The sequence below is a fragment of the Urocampus carinirostris genome, chromosome 3 (genome assembly GCF_059441175.1).
Source record: "Urocampus carinirostris isolate Australia breed hairy pipefish chromosome 3, RoL_Ucar_1.0, whole genome shotgun sequence".
NCBI lineage: Eukaryota > Metazoa > Chordata > Actinopteri > Syngnathiformes > Syngnathidae > Urocampus > Urocampus carinirostris.
Window position 1 is genome coordinate 9,346,970 of NC_142351.1, and position 24,251 is coordinate 9,371,220.

Here is a 24,251-nt window from a genome sequence, read left to right on the forward strand (position 1 = left end):
TATCTAGAACAAGGGAAAACGACTCTCCACCGATTCAGAAATGGAATCCCCTTGAAAGACCTCTCCTCTCTATCTATCTCTCTCTTTCTCTTTCTCTTTTTCTTTCTCTTTTTTTCTTTCTCTTTCTCTCTCTTTTTCTCTCTCTGTCTTGATTATTCTCTTAAAGTTGCACGTGAGGTTTATATAAGAAAAAACTTTTTGAAGCATTAATTGCCATTCACGAACGAAGCGGCTCTATGTGTCCGCTCTTTATCTAGAAAAAGGGAAAACGACTCTCCACCGATTCAGTAATGGAATCCCCTTGAAAGACTTCTCCTCCCTCTCTCTCTCTCTCTCACGCTCTCTCTTTCTCTCCCTCTCTCTCTCTCTCTTTCTCTCTCCCTCCTGATTATTCTCTTAAAGTTGCACGTGAGGCTTATATGAAATGAAATGATCTGCATTTATAAAGCGCTTTTCTAGTCAAGACTTCCCAAAGCGCTTTACAGTGTGCTTCACATTTCCCAATAGCGGTCGTGTAAGGCGCTAACCTGCTTATTGGGGGATTTAGGGGTTCAGTGTCTTACCCAAGGACACTTCGACATGTAACGCGGAGTAGCCGGGATTCGAACTGCGATCTCTTGATCCCAAGACGAGCGCTCTACCTCCACTGCCGCCCCCATAAGAAAATACTTTTTGAAGCATTAATTGCCATTCACGAACGAAGCGGCTCTATGTGTCAGCTCTTTATCTAGAAAACGATAGAACAAACATTCTGTCAGGGGCCGGACTAGTAGATTAAAGAGAAAGAAAAAGAGAGATAAAGAAATAAGAGAAAGAGGGAGGGAAAAAGAGAGAGGGCGGGACAAAGAAAGAGAGAGAGGGAGAGAGAGGGAAAGAGAGAGGGAGAAACAAAAGATAAAAAGTCGTGAGAGAGGGGGAAATGAAAGGGAGGGGAAGAAAGAAATAGATAGACAGAAGGAGAGAAAAGAAAGCGTGAAGGGTATGAAGAGAGAAAGAGAAAAGAGAGAAAAGGAAAAAAGGAAGTTAGAGCAAAAGAGGTTAAAAGACACACAGAGAGAAAGAGACAAAGAGCAACAAAGGAAGAGAAAAAGAGACACAGAGTGTGACAGAGACAGAGTGGGAGAAAAGGGGTGGAAATGAAAGAAAGAGAGAAAAAGAGAGAGAGAGAAATAAATACAAGTACAGTGTCTTTGTGAGAGGCACCTAGCTTTGGCAACATCAAGTTGACATATTTCAACCTGCACCTTGTTTCTCTCTTGCGCTTCTCTGAGTGTTGTCTCGCGGGCCGGATTCAATCCCTTAGAGGGCCTGATCTGGCCCGCGGGGCGCCTGTTTGACACGGCTGAATTGGTGACATTGGAGTCTCTAGGAAGCCTTTTTCTCAAGTCCTTTAGCTTTCTCCTCTTGGCCATCTTCTCCCCGCATAATGGCGTGCCGACTCCTCCCATGGGCGTGCCAAGGAAGCCCCCTGGGCTTCACCATCTCGTAGAAGAGTCCCGATTCTGGGGTACTGAAAACAACACCGAGCGTTTCTACGTCATCAGGGCCTTTGTGCCTCAACAGCGTCTGGATGTACTGATTATCTTATCAGCCGTACGTCATGTTCCCGCCGTTCCTGTAAACAACATTTTCCACCAGGGTGCCCTGACCTCTCACCACAGCCCAGTCAGTGAATATCTTTTGCATTAAATGTAATTTGTATTCAATCGTATAAAATCCTTCATAGTCCAATTTATAAAATCCTTCAGGCGCCATGCTCCTTCAGGTTGGGGATGAGATCCTGCCCCAAGTGGAGGAGTTTTCGTATCTTGGAGTCTTGTTCACGGGTGAGGGTAGGTGGAGTGTCTGCCGTCATGCGGACCCTGTACCGGTAAGGCACAGGTGTCAAAGAGGCGGCCCGCGGGCCAGATCAGGCCCGCCAAGGGATTGAATCCGGCCCGCGAAACAACACTCAGAGAAGCGCAAGAGAAAAACAAGCTGCAGGTTGAAATATGTCAACTTGATGTTGCTAAAGTCAGGTGCCTCGAACAAAGACACTGTACATGTATTTATTTCTCTCTCTCTCTCTCTCTCTCTTCTCTTTCTTTTCCACCCCTTTTCTCCCACTCTCTGTCTCTCTTTTTCTCTTCCTTTGTTGCTCTTTGTCTCTTTCTCTCTCTGTATCTTTTTAACTTCTTTTGCTCTAACTTCCTTTTTTTCCTTTTCTCTTTCCCTTTTCCTACCCTTTGCGCTCTCTTTTCTCTACTTCTGTCTTTCTATTTCTATTTTGTTTCTTCCTCTCCCTTTCTTTTCCCCCTCTCTCACGACTTTTTATCTTTTGTTTCTCACGCTCTCTCCCTCTCTCTCTTTTTCTTCCTTTGTCCCGCCCTCTCTCCTTTTCCCTCCCTCTTCCTTCTTATTTCTTTATCTCTCTTTTTCTTTCTCTTCAATCTACTAGTCCGGCCCCCGACAGAATGTTTGTTCTATCTTAGTGGGCCCCGAGTTAAAATGAGTTTGACACCCCTGCGGTGAGGCAAATCTCTCAATGTACAGGTGGATCTATGTTCCTACCCTCACTAAGACTTATAACATTGGTAAAATGGCGGCGTCCTCTGTTGGCTGCGGCTGCATCGGCTCGCTACAACGGGTCAGGTGTATCGACATTTCGTTCTAACAAAGAATGACAATACAAAGGAAATTATTATTATTATTATTATTATTATTATCTATGGTCAACAATTGTGGGCCGGGACCGAAAGAACAGGATCCCAATCCATGCATCTAGAATGAGTTTCCTCCACAGAGTGACATAGGCTGAGAAGATCATTTATGTTCCTCCACAGAGAGACATAGGCTGAGAAGATCAGTCATCCGGAAGGGACAGTGTAGAGCTGATACTCCTCCGCATAGAAGTGATTCAGCTGGCAAGGGCCTCTGGTAAGCATGCCTTATGGATGCCCACTGTGTAATAATTGACCACTAGATGGCACTGTATAGTCTAATGCGACCTAAAACCAGTGCCACAGAGTAGCTGCCATGATTACTGATGTGACTCAGCTGTGACCGCTCATTTGGCGCCACCCGCCGCGGGTTCTGATTGGCTCCCTGTGACTATTTGAACTCAGTCCTGTCGATCCCCTGTTGTCAGTCCGTCTGCAAACCTCTGTGTATACTAGGCAAGCCTTTTTCGACCCTGACTCCAACCTGTACCGTTTTTGCGCCCGTTGTCTACGGCTACAACCTGTTTTGATCCCGACCACGTCTGCTCTCCCGTCCCGGCTTACGACCTTTTTTTGTCCCCGACTACGTCTATACTCCCGTCCTGGCTTACAACTCGTTTTTACGTCCCTGACACCGCCATCGCCCGGTACGGAAGATCCACTTCCGTATTCGGATCACAATCCGATTGCGAGAGTGACTTTTTTCCCGCGTCTAGTGAGCTGCCCTTCCTCTCTCTATCTCAATAAACTTGTGAGAAACGTTACGCGATTGGGTCCTGTTTCCCTTCTGGTCCTGACAGTAGCAGCAAAATGGCAGACAAACACAGTGGTGATTCCTAGGTTGGGATTCCACCATGTAAAGAAATACAAATTTCTCGACCGACGATATTTTCATAAAAATTAACATTAGGATGATAGTATTTTGGCTTAGTATTCAAATCAATGTTTTTTTTACTGAACGAAAGCTTTTGTACCAATATTACACACTGTCCCTTTAAGAAAATACAAGAGCGCTGACGATGGACAAAAACGTTTGTGACAAAATGAATAAATGACATTTCAAATTCCCGCGTTGTATCTGTTTCAAACCTCCTGCAGTTTGAAAGCCAGTCATTCATTTTTATTATAGAGCCATGTAGATTAAATCAAATTATATTATTATGAAATTTAAGCGAAATTAAAAAAATAAAACAAGAATAAAACAAATCAATTGTGGAAAAAATTGATAAAAAGATTTTAAAGGACATTAAGCAGCCTATGTATTTTACATGATGCCACGATTAGCTTCAAAAACTAGAAAAAAACAATATTACTATTTAGCCCAACATGTACTTTATTGGGCAGCACAGCGGCGCAGTGGTTAGCGCGTGTGCGGCACAGATCTGAGGTCATGAGATCGAACCTCTTGTGTGGAGTTTGCATGTTCTCCCCATGCTTGAGTGGGTTTCCTCTGGGCACTCCCACTTCCCCAAAACATGCGTATTAGGTTAACTGGCCCAACCAAATTGTTTCTCAGTGTGAATGAGCCAGTGGTTGTATGTCTATGTCTCTGTGTGCCCTGCGACTGGCTGGCAACCAGTCCAGGGTGTCCCCTGCCCACTGCCCAAAGATGGCTGGGATGGGCTCCAGCACCCCCGTGACCCTACTGAGGATAAGCGGTGCAGATGATGGATGGATGGATAAGCAGCTTACGTAGTTACGCTTATTTTCAAAAACTGAATACCCATATTACGCAACTTCTTGCTATTTACCCCAACATGTTCTTTATTTTAAAAAAATAAGTAGTGGGACCTCGCTATTTCGCGGATTTTCACCTTTCGCAGGTTCAGAGCTTCGCGGGTCTAAAAAATAATAATAATAAAATAAAATGATTTTTTAAAAAAAATTAAGCATTTTTGAAGGGACGTCGCTACTTCGCGGATTTTCACTTTTCGCGTGTGGTATTGGTCCCCATTAACAGCGAGAACCGAGGGATTACTGTGTACCAATTAAAATTTCGCTTGATTAACTGAATTATGGCATTCGTGGGCTTCCGTATTCATCAGACAAATTTTGGCATTAATCGGTCATCTAGTTTTGTTTTTTATATTTTACCATCCCAAAAAGTGTTTTCGTGTTCCCACCAGATAAAACAATAAAAATGCGCCAACATTTCACAATTGTCCTAATTGTTTTATTGTTTTTGTGCCGCTGTCATGGAGATACGGTACTCCATGGCAGCGGCTTCCGGTTTGAGGTCGCCTATAAAGTTACTCCTCTGTCCAGCTTTCTGTTATGTTCATTGCTCAATTTAAGTTTTTTTTGGATAAAGTATTAAAGAGGGAACAGTATTGTATATCAATAATAAGACTGAATCTATATAATACGGTTTAAAAATCAACACTTCCGGGTCACGTGCGAAGCTAGCAAAAACAGCACAGCACTTGATGTCAATAACTTGTTGCGGTTTTTAGACCGCTGAGGTTTTAATGGAGGAAGTTTATTTTTGAATTATAGTAGTCGCTTCTCCGTTAAACCGCCATGCACTTTCCCGTGCTAGCCACGTTCATCGTATATGTGTGCGTCATCACGACTTCGAGTCTTCAATTTACCGAGGAAAAGATGCACAGTGTCAGGTAAGTACGCGTGGTTTTCCGCTTAAAAGTTTGCAAAACGTTCGAACTCTTCATTAAAATATGCGTCCCCCCCGATATATGCAGGTAATTATTATGTATATTCTGGGTGGTTGAAGTCCAAAAATATTGATAAATTGCTGAGTTATCGCACTTCAAAGGTGGTGTCCGTAACTGCAAAGTATTGTATAGGCTGGCGCCATCTTCTGTCTACAATCATCATTGCAGCCCCGTTTGTTGCACGTGCATGTATGTACAATTCTCAGACACGCTCAAATAAACTTCCTTTTTCATCTTTTGGCAGGTAAGGATTAGCATTAAGACTGTATTTGAAACAGTCCTTTTCTTACTTTCACAATTTTTATCCTAATTATCAGGGTTGGGTAGGGTTACTTTAACTGGATTACTTTCAATGACTTTAGGATTACTCCAATACCAAATATGCTAATAATAAATAAATTTTGGACCATGGCCAACCCAAATCCCCAAACACCCAAACAAGTTAAGCACCTCGCCACCCAAGTTGGTCATGCTTTCGTCCCTCCAGATGAAACAGGACTCAAGAAAGCGGCCATGTCACTTGGGTCAGGGTGACACAACACACTCTTCTGTTCAACAGCGGGGCCTGACAGCTTTCACTGGTTTACCCCTGCCGCATCATAAGGGTGCCCTGCCCATCCCTTAGAACGCTTCCACTAAATTTAGACCTCTTTACTGCAGTTCACTCATAACACCATCCATCCACGTCGATTGCGGTCTTCCTCTTGGTCTCCTTCCATTGACTTCTGCTCTGTAGATCCTCTTCAACATTCGCTCCTCATCCATCCTCTCCATTTGTCCAAACGAGTACCGTATTTTCCGCACTATAAGGCGCACCTAAAAGTCTTAATTTTTTTCAAAAGCTGACCATGCGCCTTATAATACAGTGCGCCTTATATATGGCTCAATATTAAGTCGCAAGGGCTCGCAACTTACGCAACAGCTGCCGACTCGATTTTCCCCCGAACGTGGAGTAGTCCGCGGTGTATGCTGGGATTTATATACCGGCGTTTCATTGGCTAACCAATGTGTCAATCATCAGTTAAATCGATCGCTATTGGCTGAAGTTATTCGGAGCCTCGGATAGGCTAGAGGGCCAAAACAAACCCTGCAATTGGCCGAAAAAGATGACTCTGAATAGCAAGCTTGCTAAACTACGCCATAAAGAAACATGTTTCATTAGTCTGTATTTGTAAACATTTACTCTCCTGGATTTACTCCACTCACGGTTGTAAGAAGACCATGGTTGCGTAACATTATTGAACGTGAGAACTTAGGTGAGGTATGCGGCTTTATATTTTCCCGGTATCTTGTTTTAGAACGATCTTGATGTTGCTGTGATGAGTTGAGTGAATTCAACTCAATTCCAAGTGTTTATCGTCATATGCACAGTAAAGTTGCGAGCGAAAAAGAAAATAGAAACCAAGGAATGGTTGGCATTTCTTGAATCCCAAGACTTTAACCTTCCGCATGATATTTGAAACGACGCATTTGAGTGACATCGTACGGACACCGCATCCGCACGTGTCTACGACACGTATTTGCTTCTTTGCAAGCTTTGGGAATGTTAAGGGGGTAATAAGTTGGACTGAACTATCTGACTGTTTTGTCGACGTTCCCATTGTAGCGCCTTATAATCCGGTGTGCCTTATGTATGTCAAAAATAGGACCAAAAACTATTTTTTTGGGGGTGCGCCCTATAACCCGGTGCGCCTTATAGTGCGAAAAATACGGTATATTTTTTGTGTTTGATTTTATCAAATAAATACCCCCCAAAAATGAAATGTATACTCCAAGTGCAACTTATATATGTGATGGGATCATTTGAAATACATTTATTATTCATTTACAACAATATTAGAATTGGAATAAAACATTTCTTAATTATATTTATATTATTTATATTATATTATATTTTTTTGCATCCTTTTTAAGAGGATCCAGCTTTTGATGTGAGGCCTCCTCTTTTCTGTTTTCATAGCGAAGCGACCTTTTTGATCTGTTTCATCCGTAAACATCTTTTTCTCCGCTGAAGTCTGGTCACGTGACGAGGTTTCTACGTTTGATCAGTTAAACATGGTAGCGCCTGGCGGAGTTCTGCGTCGAAATAAATGTACCTTAGTAGAGACAGACAGATGCAAACTTGTGTGGAGGGGATTTAAGTAACTGGTTCAATGTAGCCCTATGTACAAAATGACCTACGTAAAAGTATAGGGATTTCAAAATACTCCTAGAAGTACAAAATTTCACATAACTTACGGCTCCGGACTGGAACATGGGGCGAAATTAAATCTGAAAGATATGAGGGAGCAAGTCAAGTCATTTTTATTTGTATAGCCCTTAATCACAAAGCGTCTCAAAGGGCTTCACAGGTTATTACACAGACTATTTTTTTCAGACTATTATTACACCATCCCCTGATCTGGAACCAACATGAGGGCAAGGAAAAACTCAAAAAACCTCAACATGAGGAAAATGAAGAAACCTTGAGAAGGGACCGCACATGTGGTATCCCCCTTCCAGGAATACCAGACAGCAAAGGATGTTGCAATCACAAATAATAGATATTGTCCACGAAAAGTATAGGTTATTCATATGCTATTCCATTAAGTGATATTATTCGCAAGTATAAAATCAGTTTCCACTGCTACGCAGATGACACTGAACTATATCTTCCATTGGAGGAATCTGCCACACTAAATTGTGGAAAATTGGAGGCCTGCCTCACCGAGGTAAAAGAGTGGATGTCACTCAATTTCTTGCGTCTTAACTCTGAAAAGACCGAAATGTTAGTTATTGGTCCATCCAAATGCCGCGACTTATTGTCAAATTCCGTAGCGCCCCTATGCCTTAAATCAGGACCTAAAAGACGCACGCCTTGGTTTACTGATGAAACTAGATCACGTAAACAAGGCAGCAGGAAATCTGAAAGAAAATGGCGCGCTACCAAGCTTGAGGTTTTCCGTCAAACCTGGTGTGACAACTTGTTAAAGTATAAAGCAGCCCTTGCCTGTGCAAAATCAGCCTATTTTTCGGAGGTGATTGCGGCACAAAAGAATAACCCCAAAATCCTTTTTGACTCTGTAGCTAACAAGGCAACAGATTATTCCAGATAGTTCTACCCATTCAGCCTATGACGTATTTTCTGGACTATAGGTCGCAGGTTTGTTCATAATATGGTGCTATTTCTACTCCGGTGCTACTTACATTTTTTCCCCTCTTAATCATGCATTTTTGACCTGGTGGGATTTATAATCCGAAGCGATTTATAGACATGTGTAGAAAAGTCACTTACGCTTTTATATGTACCTGAAACTATTTCAGACAGAGAATCAAAAGTATGTTCTACCACGCCTACAACAGTTACCTGGACAACGCCTTTCCCTACGACGAGCTTCGTCCCCTTACCTGCGATGGTCAGGACACTTGGGGCAGGTCTGGTCAAAGTTTAGGAAGTGTCAGTTCTTTAAAACCGACGTCATCATAATCATTGCTTTCATTTTCTTTCAGTTTTTCCCTGACACTTATTGACGCACTCGATACTTTGCTGGTGAGATTCCAAAGAAGTGTCTATCAATCCCTGGTTCAGTGAACTGTTGACGAAAGTGGTCCATGTTTGTGTCCAGGTGCTTGGAAACCAAACTGAATTTCAGCGTGTGGCATCGCTTCTCCAAGACACAATAGACTTTGACATTGATATCAACGCCTCAGTCTTTGAGACCAACATCAGAGGTTTGTCAAAATGAAAAGGACAACTGAGCTTTTGTGGGCTCGTCGCTTGGCTTGTTAAACATGGGTGCGGCTTTTCCACACAACCAAATCCTCAGGCCGGTGCCCTTTAATGGACCCGGATACAATGTTCCCTCTAATCTTGCAGGGGTCTGAGCGTTCACACAAAGTCGGTGAGCAGCGCTTGAAACAACAGTGAGCAACCATAATCCCAAGTGTGGCAACTAAATCATTATCAAACATGTCCAGAACTTGACATCAAGTTACATTTTGCTGAGTTTCCGGCAATGCAAAATTATTTTTCTCTTTTGAATGAATTGACTCATGTACTATTGCAAAGGTTGTACGGCCTACAAACGTCGTTTGTTCTTACAATTCTTTCACAAGATATCCATTTCTTTTTATTTCCTGATATAATTTGTTGCATAATATTAACATTTTTGGGGGCTTATTTAGTCGCTTGTAAGATACAGAACTGTACTTAATCACATTTTTTAGTGGAAGTACAATGTTGGCAACAAGATTCAATTGATATAATTGGAAATTATTTGAACGCAACACAAACTTTTTCTTCTTTTTTCCGTGTTTTTTTTTCTACTTTTTTTAAATTCCTTTATAAAAAATCTCATTGTGTTTATTTTTTCCGAGCTGTTACTTTTTTCTTTTTGTTCTCTATTTACTTTTTTCCTACATTTCTTTCTTTTCTTTTTTTGTGGCTTTTTTCTAAATGTTTCCTTCTTTTTTCTCTTCCTTTTGTTTCTTTTTTTCCTCAGCTTTTCACTACTTTTTCATTTTGGGATTTTTTTCTTTTTTGTTCTATTCCCCCCTTTAAGTCATTTTGTGCATCATTTTACATAATATTTGGTCATGTTGGGATTAAAGAAGCAAAAACAACCCGAAGAACCGTTTAGGACCCGAAAGAGCCGGTTCCTTTTAGTGAGCCGAGCCAAAGAAGCCGGTTCCCCGACAAACTACTAACTTTACTCAACTTCGTTCTCCTTCGACTCGACTTCAAAACACCGCATTTAGGACACAACGTCAGGGGAACCCGTGTATCTTGACCTTCATGCACTGTAACTTTGACTTGAGTCGCTTCTTAATTAGTAATTTTGAGCCCTCATTTTTGTGCGCTGGCTCGATTTTCTTGTGCATTGAGAATGTGCGAGCAGTGCGCAATTGCGCACGCGCGCAGCTTAGAGGGAACGCTGCCCAGATACGAGGGGTAAGCGATACCGGGAATTTAAGTATTGATTCGTTCCAAGCAAATACATGGTAGTATCGATCGATACCGTTCCAGTAACGATATGATACCGCTTTTGACCGTGAGCAACGGTGTCAGCGTTGTAACGGCGGAAGAAATAATGAGTTGGATTAACCCGTTAGTGATAAAAATACATCCATTACGTTAACCTCACGATTCCCAACAATGCAAATCAGCCACCATGGGCATCAGGAACTGTCCAACAAAAAAACTGTTTTTGTGCCTGTTCTTTAGTGGTGGGGGGCTTGCTGTCCGCCCACCTGCTCTCAGGTAGGGCCGGATTGGAGGTAGAGCCTGGCTGGCCGTGTTCTGGACCACTCCTGAGGATGGCCGAGGACGCTGCTAGGACACTGCTACCAGGTACAGTACGCACAAATATTCACTTGATAGTTTTCTATTACCGTGTAGAACAAAACCATTAAGTAAAAAAAAGCCTAAAATGCATAAAGTATCTGGTATGTCATGACATTTGGTACGTTAACATGCTGGGGATATTCCAAATGGACTATTGCCAGTATTCTGATGATGCAAGCACACATAGAAAGCTCATTAAGGTCTTGGTACCACTTTAAGTATATCGGTGTCCATGGTTGGGTTAGTCCTTTCATTTTTTTTACTACTCATACATTTATACTTGCACGCACATATATTCCTCCAGCCGGGATATTTTTTCCGCAAAGATCTCTGGACTTGTAGTACGGAGATGAACGATACACGCAAACTTGTAGCTCTTTAAAAAAAAAAAAGCAGTCGAGTATGTTTTATTTTCTACCCCCACGGCGAAAATACTGCAGTCCCTATGTAGTGGATGCCGCAGTTGTATCCATCCATATGTAGTGTAACACCTTTTTCACAATGCGGTCCTTGCTACTTGAAAGCCAAGTACAAGCACACCTAAACATATGGGACACATACAAAAAATAAAATTAAAAATCTTTTTTTAATGTGAAAAGTTAAATGCAGAAATTACATTTTTTTACATAATGACATTGTTTTTGCATCAGACTTGTTATCAGAATACTCAAGGCGTTATTTGTTCGTCTCTAAGCATGTTAAACAATTTACGTATTTTATGGACTACAAGTCGCTCTGGAGTACAAGTCCCATCAGCCCAAAAATATGATTAAGAAGGAGTTGAGTCTCAGGGTCGATAGGGGTGGAGAGCTTAACTTGGCCAGACGGCACCATAACAACAAACATCAAACAGACCATCGTAAAACAAGAAGCATGAAACATCAAACAGAACAGGGAAAAATAAACATGACAATGCTGCAGCTTCTCCTCTCAGGCGAATGGTTGAGTGGTTCATAAAGTGATAAAACTCTTTGAAGCAAATAAAACATTTTTACTCAACTGTTGGAACCCTATATAATTAAGAAATGTTTTATTCTAATTCTAATATTGTTGTAAATGAATCATAAATGTCTTTCAAATGATCCCATCACATATATAAGTTGCACTTGGAGTATACATTTCCTTTTTGGGGGGTATTTATTTGATAAAATCAAACACAAAAAATATACCGTATTTTTCGCACTATAAGGCGCACCGGGTTATAGGGCGCACCCCCAAAAAATAGTTTTTGGTCCTATATTTTCCATACATAAGGCGCACCGGATTATAAGGCGCTACAATGGGAACGTCGACAAAACAGTCAGATAGTTCAGTCCAACTTATTACCCCCTTAACATTCCCAAAGCTTGCAAAGAAGCAAATACGTGTCTCAGACATGTAAGGAAACAGTGTCTGTACGATGTCACCAATCGCTCAAATGCATCGTTCCAAATATCATTCGGAAGGTTAAAGTCTTGGGATTCAAGAAATGCCAAACATTTCTTAGTTTCCATTTTATTTTTTGCTGGCAACTGTGTGGACAGCAAAGTAAGAATTTTATTGTGCAGGGAAACGGGGTTCTTTACTGTGCATATGACGATAAACACTTTGAATTGAATTGAGTTTAAAAATAGACTCATCACAGAAACATCAAGATCGTTCTAAAACAAGATACCGGGAAAATATAAAGCCGCATGGCTCACCTAAGTTCTCTTGCAGCCATCACGTTCAATAATGATACGTAACCATGGTCTTCTTACAACAGTGAGTGTAGTAAATCCAGGAGAGTAAAACATTTACAAATACAGAGTAGTAAAGAATGTTTTCTCTATGCCGTAGTGCAACCCAACGTGTGATTCACATTCATCTTTTTCGGCCAATTGCAGGCTTTGTTTCGCCCCTTTAGCCTATGCGAGCCTGTAAATGATCAAAAGGATCCGCCCTCTTTACCTCCGAATAGCCAATAGTGACTGATTCAAATGATGATTGACACATTGGTTAGGAAATGAAACGCCGGTATATAAATCCCAGCATACACCGCGGACTACTTCGCCTTCGGGGGGAAATCTAGTCGACGGCTGCTTGCCTTAGTTGCAAGACTTTGCGACTTAATATTGATCCATATATAAGGCGCACTGTATTATAAGGCGCATGGTCAGCTTTTGAAAAAAAATAAAGGCTTTTAGGTGCGCCTTATAGTGTGGAAAATGCGGTACATGTCATATGAAAGGCAATTTAAAAAAAGAGAACAACAGGCTGAATAAGTGTATGATATACTTATGTTGCACGCAAGTGCATGTCATAGACACGCTCGAATATAACGATGTAACATACCAAGTTATTCAGATAACTAGCATAAAGAACATGTTTACCAAACTATCAGCTTCTCTTCAAATCACTAAATCGAATGAAATATTAATTTTCTGTTTCACTTTAACCGGTAAACAACTCCTCCAACTCGGAAGATGGTAGACAATAAGCTGCCTCCTCTCCAAAAAATGTGCCCCACACAACAAACAAGGCAACGTTGAAATCATCAACACAGGCCTAGAGCGCCATTTTTGGGGTTTAGTGTAAAAAAACATGCGAAATGGTTTACAGTACCGCTAATAAGATTTAAAACTCGATGATATAATGATGCGTTAATCATTTTACATAAAGGTCCACCAGAGTATAGGTCGCACCCTCGTCCAAACTATGGGGGGAAAAAACCTGCGACTTATAGTCCAGATAATACAGTATTTGGATGACTTTAAAAATTTCTGATCCCGGTCAGACTATTCCCTGCGTGTAAATGTTGTCTTTGTCCCTTCCAGCATTTGACACTCCCACTGGAATGCCATATGGCACAGTCAACTTAAAGCACGGTGTCAGTCCCACGGAGACATCCGTCACCTGCACTGCTGGTGTGGGAACTTTTATACTGGAATTTGCCACTTTGAGCCGACTTACGGGTGATTCTACATTTGAGGATGTTGCACGCCGGGCATTGAGGGCTCTGTGGAAGACGAGGTCGGACATTGGACTGGTAAATGTAGAGTGTGTATACAGGATTAGCCGTATAAATTGATTACTTTGGCATGCTTAAAGGGATACCCAAATTCTAAAACATACAAAATGTGAGAAAATGTTACATGTTTTTTGCATAATATCTATTTATTCTTCATCGGTATATTGCATATATTTTCTGAAATAACGCATTTTGGAGACGGCCTGTCTCTTCTTATACTTCCTGAGCTGTGACATCATCAGGGCCCCCTTGCAAGCAAGTCACTATATTGGTTTGCGTGTTATTTAGTCGAAGAGGTGTTTTGAGTGTTTCTTTAAGTCAAGTTTTGGTCGTTTTAGTGGAGAATGGCTAGGCGTTGTTGCAGGTAGGTGCAGAAATGGTACAACAAATGTTGGGCATCCAAAATCGTGGGATCTGGCAAAAATAACACACACAGAGCTAACAGGGCCTCACCCAGCTGGGATACAGCAGGCTAGCCGGCTACTAAATAGAGCTAACTGGGACTGATTGGCGGAAAAACGGGAAACTAGACGACCAAAAGCATGCAGTAAGCAGCCACAATAACCGGGAGCCAACAACAACAAAAAACGGTCACGCCAACAAACAGGAACCCAGCCGTAAATATACCAAATGATCACGGCAGGCTAACTGGCTGCTAGAGAGGGCTAACCGGGACTGATTGGCAGGAAAATGGGAGGCTGGCCAACCAAAAACACGCAGTGGGCAGTCAGCCAGGCTACCAGGGAACCTACAACAAAAATCCGCCACGGCAACAAACACAAACCCAGCAGGGCAAGCTAGCTGGATAACCGAGAGCTAACTGGTCTAACCTGGACCAAACAAAACTGGCCTGGATGCTGACAGGGAGCTATCTGAACAATATTATACCTATTGCAAGGTATAATAACACAAAGGAAAATCCACAATTGCCTACCCAAAAGGAAGCAAAAATAAAAAGGGAACCCTGTTCCAATTTCTCCAAGCAGAAAAGCGCGCTATGCAATCGATGTTTACTACAATCGTTTTTCAACGGGACCCACCATTGTTATGAGTCTTTGTTGTCATCTGGTGACATCACAGCTTCAGAGGACATGAGGCAGATTGGTCAATTTTAAAGCTAAATTTCTCGAGTCCCCTGGGATGTGTAAGTAATATTTTGCAACATATAAGCATGATTGCGGGTAGGAAAACTACACGTTTTGCTTAAATGGAAATAATCCCTTTCAAAATGAGAATGATCACCTTGATTTGTCAGAGTTAACAGTTATTGTGTTTTCTTACCTATAGTCGCTCTCTACAGAGGCGAATGTCAGTTCCGAACCCCTCTTGAGGCCTTTTAATCTTAGTTTACTGTTATTCTAAGGTTAATGGGAAACCAAATCACCAATTGGGGGGTTAAAACTCAGAAGTTTTCTCAACTAAGCTCTTATTATTTGACAGAACCGTTGTAATTTTGGTCTTACAGGTCGGCAACCACATCGACGTTGTCTCCAAAAAGTGGGTGGCTCAGGACGCTGGCATTGGTGCAGGCGTGGACTCTTACTTCGAGTATCTGGTTAAGGGCGCCATCTTGCTGCAGGATGAAGAGTTGCTAAGCATGTTTAACGGTAAGTCGCGAGGACTGACCATCATTCAGGCTAGGTTCACACCGCAGAGTTTAATACTTCAACCGACTCAAAAAGCCCCCAAAAATGTTAATATTATGCGACAAAATATATCAGGAAATAAAAAGAAATGGATATCTTGTGAAAGAATTGTAAGAAGAAACGACGTTTGTAGGCCGTACAACCTTTGCAATAGTACATGAGTCAATTCATTCAAAAGAGAAAAATAATTTTGCATTGCCGGAAACTGCAAAATGTAACTTGATGTCAAGTTTTGGACATGTTTGAGAATGACTTAGTTGCCACACTTGGGATTATGGTGGCTCACTGTTGTTTCAAGCGTTGCTCACCGACTTTGTGTGAACGCTCAGACCCCTGGACAATTACAGGGAACATTGACGTGATTGGTCTTAAATTTCATTGGATGTGGTCTTGAAAAGGTCTTAAATTTGAATGGAAAAATCCAGGAGGGACCCAGGTGCCTCTCAGACGGACTTTGTCCCAAAAATCCGATTTTCCAGCAGTGTGAACCTGGCTTCAGATATAGAGCCGATGTGTGTTAAAGTAATATTGTGTACTCCAGCCTATGACCAGGCCCTTCAGAACTACACACGCTATGATGACTGGTACTTGTGGGTGCAGATGCACAAAGGTACCGTGTCTATGCCCGTCTTCCAGTCCTTGGAAGCATTCTGGCCCGGGTTGCAGGTAGCCATCCGTATACTACACATGGAGAGGAAGTAGCGGCTTTTGTGAAGGGCTTGCATCTTTTGTCAGACTCTTCTAGGTAACCTGGACAGCGCCATCAGAACCTTCCAGAACTATTATTCGGTGTGGAGGCAATTCGGCGGTCTTCCTGAGTTTTACAGCATTTCCCGGGGCTACACTGTGGACAAGAGGGAAGGATACCCACTAAGACCAGGTCATTTTTTTATATTTTGGAACAGTATTTGTCATGTTTTACCACCATTACCTAACTACCGTATTTTCCGCACTATAAGGCGACTAGATTTTCCCCCGAACGCCAAGTAGTACGCGGTGTATGCTGGGATTTATTTACAAGCGTTTCATTGGCTAACCAATGTGTCAATCATCATTTGAATCGATCACTATTGGCTAAAGTTATTCGGAGGTCAAGGGGCGGATCCTTTTTATCATTTACAGGCTGGCATTGGCTTAAACGGCAAAACGAAGCCTGCAATTGGCCGAAAAAGATGTGTCAATCATCAGTTGAATCGATCACTATTGGCTAAAGTTATTCGGAGGTCAAGGGGCGGATCCTTTTTAATCATTTACAGGCTGGCATTGGCTTGAACGGCGAAACAAAGCCTGCAATTGGCCGAAAAAGATGAATGCGTATAGCACGTGGCTGACGGCATAGAGAAAGCATTTTTTTCTATTCTGTATTTGTAAATATTTTACTCTCCTGGATTTACTACACTCACGGATATAAGAGGACATTGGCTGCACATTATTATGAACACAACGACTTCGGTGAGCTACTCCGGGTTTTATATTGTCCCTGTATCTTGTTTCAGACTGAACTCGATGTTTCTGTGATAAGCGGTGCAGATAATGGACGGAATGGAGTGTCTATTTTTAAATTCAACTCAATTCCAAGTGTTTATTGTCATATGCACAGTAAAGTTGCGAGCGAAAAAGAAAATAGAAACTAAGGAATGGTTGGCATTTCTTGAATCCCAAGACTTTAACCTTCCGAATGATGGAACGATGCATTTGAGTCACATCGTACGGACACCGCATCCGCACGTGTTCTCGACACGTATTTGCAAGCTTTGGGAATGTTAAGGGGGTAAGAAGTTGGACTGAACTATCTGACTGTTTTGTCGACGTTCCCATTGTAGCACCTTATAATCCGGTGCGCCTTATGTATGTCAAATATAGGACCAAAATCTATTTTTTCGGGGTGCGCTCTATAACCCGGTGCGCCTTATAGTGCGGAAAATACGGTACTTTTTTCAATCAAGTGAAGTATTACAAAAAAAAACGTACTGCTGTTTGGAAATAAGCCTCTATGCATCTATGTAGATATTGCATTAAAAAAATGACATTTGCAGCTATCAACTATGTATTGGGTGTATTTCTGATTAGTTTCCTGTTATTTTCATTTAAGAAAAACTGTGGTTTTCCTTCAAAAATAAGGACAATTCTCAGAGAACCCACAATTTGATCAGTAATCTTCTAGGGCTGCAACAACTAATCGCTAAAATTGATCAAAATTTGCTATTAAAAGCATTGGCAACTGATTGAATCGTCATTTTTGTTGTATCACGCTATTCATGAGCTACTTATTACGTTCAATCGATGCAAATAAAAATGCACCCAATTCCGTATGCTGAGAGTTGTAGTACCACTTGAATCCGGCAGAGGCCGCCAACAGCACTATTTTAGTAAAATGGTTATCTTGCATATCACAAAAACTTTGTATTAAACATTGAATCATTACAAATAAATTTGGCATTAAAATTTCAACCCTATTGTGTTTGACTTTTTCATCATGAAACAAAGTTAACTATTTGCTAAGGAACAGGAAATGTTGCGGAGAATAAGCAAATCAAATAAAGTAAAAAGAAAAATAATGACATGTTTAGCTCTACACAAGGGGCAGATTCCTAAGCATATTATATATCATTTTCATATCGGGAATGTTTATCATATTTAATGGTTTAACCGAAAAAAAAAAAGATGGCCAAATTTTGAAAAGTGGGTTTATCTCATCTCATCTCATTAGCTGCACCGCTTATCCTCAGTAGGGTCGCGGGGGTGCTGGAGCCCATCCCAGCAATCATCGGGCAGTGGGCAGGGGACACCCTGAACTGGTTGCCAGCCAATCGCAGGGCACACGGGGACAGACAACTTGCTCGCTCATTCACACCTAGGGACAATTTGGACTCGAAATGCATGTCTTTGGAATGTGGGAGGAAACCGGAGTGCCCGGAGGAAACCCACGCAAGCACGGGGAGAACATACAAACTCCGCACAGGAAGTCCGGTAGCTGGATTTGAACCCACACATGAGGTTCCCAAGACCTTAGAACTGTGCCGCACCCGCGCTAACCACTGCACCGCCGTGCTGCCCAAGTGGGTTTATATTTTTGATATATTTTTTTTTTATTTTGCTACACATGAAATGTATAAATCTTTATATTTTATTTTTTTGTATGAAAAGTCCAATTATAATATGGTGGTAGGAAAAGTGTATCTGACATATTTGCAGGTGTATTGCATATAGTATTTTTGTCTCTTGTCAAGGTAATTTACAAACACTTGGATTTTGTTATTGTTTTTTATTATATATTCTTTTGTGTACTATTTTTAGATCCGTCCAAAATTTTAATACAAGGAAACCAAAAATGTCTTCAATAAATCGGATTCAGCGACGAATCGAAAGAATAGTCGACCGATTTATCGATTATGAAAACAATCGTTTGGGGGCGGCAGTGGCTCAGGAGGTAGAGCGCTCGTCTTGGGATCGCAGTTCGAATCCCGGCCCCTCCGTGTTACATGTCGAAGTGTCCTTGGGTAAGACACTGAACCCCTAATACCCCCAATAAGCAGGTTAGCGCCTTACATGGCTGCACGGCCGCTACTGGTAAATGTGAAGCACACTGTAAAGTGCTTTGGGAAGTCTAGACTTGAAAAGCGCTATATAAATGCAGATCTTTTTTTTTTTGTTTGTTTGTTGCAGCCCTCGTGTTTTCAGAAGCTTGGTCCAATATTATTGCAGCCTTGTGTTTGCACACCTGGCAAATACTACAAAGACACCATTAAAATACTACAAAAATACTACTACCGTAATACTATAATACGCAAATACTGCAGAAATACTACAAAAATAAAAACAAAGTTTGCATCCTCAGTTTTGTCTGGTTTCTTCTGCGTTCTGCAGAGTTGGTGGAGAGCGCCATGTACTTGTTCAAGGCGACGGGGGATCAGACGTATCTGCAGCTCGGCCTGGACGCTCTTGAGTCGCTTGAGGGGATTGCCAGGACACCGTGCGGCTACGCCAGCGTAAGTGCCTCCTTGGCACCGGGGCAACCTTCGAAGCTCATGCCGTTTGTTGCTTTTAGGTGAAAGACCTGCGAGACCACCAACTGGACAACAGAATGGAATCCTTCTTTCTAGCCGAAACCATCAAGTACCTCTATTTACTCTTCGATCCCGACCACTTCCTTCACAACGGAGGGACAGAGTCCTGGATCCAGGGCGGAGTCGACGGCCAGTGCGTCCTGAATTCGGGAGGCTTCGTTTTCAACACGGAGGCTCACCCTCTGGACCCGGCCGCGCTTTACTGTTGCAGCCGCCACGGCCGCGAGCAACGGGAGCTCCGCGACATCCTCTCCGGGCGAGCGCAGCCGGAGGAAGAGCACGACGATCCCCAGGACGAGCAATCCGGGAGCATCGCTTTCAAATATGGTGAGAGGAAGACACCCCCTCTGTCCTGTCTTGTTCAGCCGTTCAGCGCTCGACTCGCTGTCCTGGGACAAGTTTTCACCAATGATACGTGACCTATTCACCGTGTCCCCAAAGATTTTTCTGTGAGGGCCACATGACTTGTCCCTTCTTGGATGAGAGGCCGGCGTCTGAAAGGGTGTGCGTAATTGACAGACACAACCACAAAGCTTTCCTGGGTCCTTCAAAGAACTGAAGTCAGAAATTAAATCGTAACACTGTTCATAAAATGAATAATGACCACATAACACTCTTTGGGTCATTCACTGAAAAAAAGTCAATGGAACATAAAATTTCTGTTGTGCTATTTACAGACTTAACAGGTTTGAAGTTCAGATAAATCGACAGATGGGATCACCACTGGTATAGATGACACATGAAAAGGCATTGTTCTTTCTTCCAATATCACTATTTTTAGTCACACTACAAGAGTCGGATGTTAATTTCTTTGTGCAGTTCACGCGTAAATTGCATACCTGTCGAGCTCCAGGGCTCCATGCCCTTACAAACTGTCGTATTTTCCCTTACAAAATACAAAATAATCTTATATATTGTTAATGAGCATTTTGTTGTGAGATACCGAGTTGCTCGACATGAATGAGGTTTATTATAAAAAAAAAAAATTAAGTAGCTTGGACGTTCACTGTAGAAGGAAAAAATACATGCAAATATAATTAAGTAGAATAATACATTTTCTTATTTAAATGATGAATTCAATTTTTGCATTGAATTATTGTTGGTAATATACTGATTAAAGGGATAACCACAAACTTGTCTTTTCTCATTTTCTCCTTTTATACTTGCTTTTTTTCTTAACTTCTTTGTACAACAATAATGATTCGTAATATAATGCATCAAAGCAAGTGAGCCGTCTGAGAGCCGGCTCTCTTTAATGAGTTGAGCCGAAAAAGCCAGTTCTCTATAAAGAGACGGACTTCCTTTCACTACATACCTACCACATGAAATCCGAGGCGGCAGGTGCATGAGCACAGTAGCATGACACCGCTCGCTTCGTTTGCAACGAGAAAAAAAAAACGATACCGAGATAGAGGCTACCGCGGCGAACTCGTTTGACTTGATTGATTTGCCGTTTTTTGATAGTCGGTGTGTACCGGATGGTACCCATCATTGACAAATTTGCGTTTTTCTATACCGATTTTATTGTACGTCGTACATGGCTTAAATGCATAATAAACATACTTTGTATGGCATAAACGTACAGGTTGACAGGTATGTAAATGGTAAATGGTCTGCATTTATATAGCGCTTTTCATGTCAATGAAGACCTCCCAAAGCGCTTTACAACTTGCTTCACACTTACCCATTCACACACCAATAGAGAGTCAGCCATGCAAGGCGGCTGCCTGCTTATTGGGGGCATTAGGGATTCAGTGTCTTGCCCAAGGACACTTCGACGTATAACACGGAGGAGCCGGGAATCAAACCTGCGACCTCTTGATCCCAAGACGAGCGCTCTGTTATATTCTATTATTAGAATGTAAGTGACAAATTTATTGGGATTGTAACCAAAATGCGCAACAAAATAACTATTTTTTTTCTGCTACCGATTAAAGGTGGTGAGATAAAACCTTATGCCTTTTCACATGTCATCTACATCAGTGGCAGTCCAGAGGTAAGTGTTCTAATTGTTGCGACGTCTGTTTTTTGAATCCTGTTACAACCAAAAATGTAGGTTTAAAAAAAGGTCTCCGGTATCGGTCAGGGGACTCGACCAAATGTGGAGGTGGGCTGTATCTGGCCCGTGGGTCATGGTTTGGGGCCCACTGATGTATGTGCTTGTGTGAGATGAACCAGGATTTTTCTTTATTTATTTGATTCCACACACACTACATATTGATTTCATGGGTGCGTTGCTACGTATCGTTGCAGCTAATAAAAGTGCTCATAAGAAAAAAAAAGGAAGACACTTAACACGATAAATATTAAAAAAATAAATAGAAATAAGCCAAAGATCGCATTTTGAATAGTGTTAACAGGGTTCGTACGGGTGCTTGAAATCCTTGCAATTGGTTGAATATTAATGTTGTGTTTTTCAGTTCAGGAAAATGCTTGAATTTTGGGTGTAGAGCTTGAAAATGCTTGAAATGGTTGCCTTAGCCACGGTTCTTGGCAGTTTGACTATAGACCACGCAATAAATGAAGAACATTTTAGAAAAAAAGAAAATAACGCCGACACGCTTGCTCTGGTGGCTTATTATCATGGCGGTGTCATTTGAAATGTCACCGCCCCCTACTGGTCTCACCCAAGAGGACAACTCTATTTAGAATAAAACAAATTTTGGCTGGGCTCCCAAACGGCCCTTCTGACTTTATTTTATTTTTAAATAATATATTACCAATAAAAAGAAAAAAAAAAATGCACCAAAATATTTAGGAATCAGGCATTTAGTGACTTGCAGGTGATCCCCGAAAAATAAATTAAATATAAATCAAAACATTCCCAAATCTACAAAAACATGAGTTAAATACAGATTGCAATTTTAAACATTACAATTTTAAGCTCTTTTGAACATTACAAACAAAACGCGGCACCTATTTACTCACAAGACACAGTGTAGAATGATAATAAAAGTAATTTGTGTAAAAAAAAAAACATGTATTTTATTAACCAAATAAACAACACTAACGAGTTGCATCTCTCTTAGTTCTTACTACGGAAATACTACGAAAATATTACTGCTGAGATACTTCAAGAATACTGCTCCAGAAATACTCAAATAATACGGCAATACTACAGAAATTCTACGATGGAAATAGTAAAAGAAATACTTCTGTATAAATACTACAAAAATACTTATCCAGAAATACTACAGACATGATCCCCCCAAAAAAATCATACTATAGCAATACAAGGAAATACTTTTGCTGAAACGCTACAAGAATACTTTAAAATACTACCACAGAAATCCTTGAATACTATAGAAATACTACAGAAATTCTACTATGGAAAGGCTAAAAATAAATGATAAAATGCACCAAAAAAAGTATTTACAATTCTATTTTAACACAGTTTAGACACAAAGTTCACGTGCGTGCTTGCTTTTTTCTTTAATTCCGGGGTGAAAATGGTGAAAGTAAGAAAACAACTGTTTCAAATACAGTCCGAATGCCCAAAAACCCCAAAAGATGAAAAAGGACTCCTGTCTTAAATGTACATTGTGTACTTTTTGACCACTAGATGGCTCCGCATTGTCTAATGCACAGGTGTCAAACACGCGGTCTGCGAGCCGGATCATGTCTGCCAAGGGTTTTGATCCAGCCTGCGAGACATTGCCAAAAGAAGCACAGGAGAAAGACGATTAGCAGTTTGGAATATGGCCGCTTGATGCCGCCATAGCCACTCGCAAAACAACTAGATCTTTATTTCTCTTTTCCCTTTTTTTTCCTATCTCACTCCCTCCTTTTTTTCTTCTTCTCTTATGCCATGTCTTTCTCCCTCTTTTTCCTTTATTTCTTACTCTTTCTTTCTATCTATCGCTCTTTCATTTGCTTAACCTTTTCTACCTCTCAATCTCTTCCTCTCCCTTTTTCCATTTCCTCTCTCTTGTTCTTACTCACTTTCTTTTTATCTCTCTCTTTCTCACACTTATTTAATTTCTCTTTCTGTCTCTTTTTCTCCTTTCTCGTGTTTTTCTCTTTCTCTCCCTGTCTTTTTCTCACTTCCTTTCTCTCTTTCATTCTCTCTCTTTTTCAACCTATTTTTGCTCTCCTTTTTCCTCCCTTTCTCAATGGTGATTTCTCGATTTCCTTCTCTGTCTCCCTTCTTTATCTCGTTTCTTTTTTCTCTCCCTCCTTTTTTCTTACTGCTTCTCTTATGTTATGTTTTTCTCTTTTTCCTTTATTTCTCACTCAATCTATCACTCTCTTTTATTCTCTTTTAACCTTTTCTATCTCAATCTTTTTCTCTCCCTTTTTCCATTTCCTCTCTTGTTATCTTTACTCACTTTCTTTTTCTCTCTCTTTCTCATACTTCCTATTTAATTTCTCTTTCTGTCTTTATGTCTTTTTCTCCTCTCATTTTTTTCACTCTCTCTATCTCTGTCTTTTTCTCACTTCCTTTCTCTTTTATTCTTTCCCTCTTTTTTAACCCTCTTTTCTTTTTTTCTCTTTCTCCTTTTTCCTCCCTTTTGCTATTGTGATCTCTTGTTCTCGCTTGATTTTTTTCTCTTCTCTCTTTTTTTCTCCCTCTCTCTCTTTTTTCGACTTCCTCTTTGATCCTACTAGTCTGGCCCTTCTGAGATTTTTTAGGATGTGTCCCTCCGCTAAAATGAGATGAACACCCCTGGTTAAACCCTAATGAAAATGAGTGCTAAATGAGTACAACATAGCAGAAAGATGCCAAACAAACATGGCTGTGACTGATAGGTATGGATTTTTCTATTTAAAAGAAATAAACATTTCCTTATGAATATCTATGAAAATTAACATTGGTATGATAGTCCAAGCATATTTGCCGATTATTTTAATCACA

At 41.1% G+C, this 24,251-nt stretch overlaps 1 protein-coding gene across 1 annotated transcript; it reads left to right on the forward strand.

Moving 5' to 3' along the window:
- Nucleotides 1-4,922: 4,922 nt before the first annotated feature.
- On the forward strand, nucleotides 4,923-21,086 carry edem2 (ER degradation enhancer, mannosidase alpha-like 2). The gene is made up of 11 exons (XM_088330580.1): nucleotides 4,923-5,314; nucleotides 8,675-8,785; nucleotides 8,861-8,900; nucleotides 8,977-9,082; nucleotides 10,575-10,700; nucleotides 13,490-13,701; nucleotides 15,149-15,290; nucleotides 15,871-15,995; nucleotides 16,065-16,209; nucleotides 19,197-19,318; nucleotides 19,378-21,086. Exons 1-11 carry the CDS (start codon nucleotides 5,220-5,222, stop codon nucleotides 19,813-19,815), a joined length of 1,662 nt encoding a protein of 553 aa, XP_088186706.1. The 5' UTR covers nucleotides 4,923-5,219; the 3' UTR covers nucleotides 19,816-21,086.
- Nucleotides 21,087-24,251: the final 3,165 nt, after the last annotated feature.

Bases quoted from the DNA above. Each gene is read 5' to 3' on its own strand.
- edem2 (XM_088330580.1), top strand. From the start codon at position 5,220: ATGCACTTTCCCGTGCTAGCCACGTTCATCGTATATGTGTGCGTCATC. The intron at 13,702-15,148 runs GTAAATGTAGAG...TTGGTCTTACAG, and splicing joins CGAGGTCGGACATTGGACTG to GTCGGCAACCACATCGACGT. The intron at 19,319-19,377 runs GTAAGTGCCTCC...TGTTGCTTTTAG, and splicing joins CACCGTGCGGCTACGCCAGC to GTGAAAGACCTGCGAGACCA.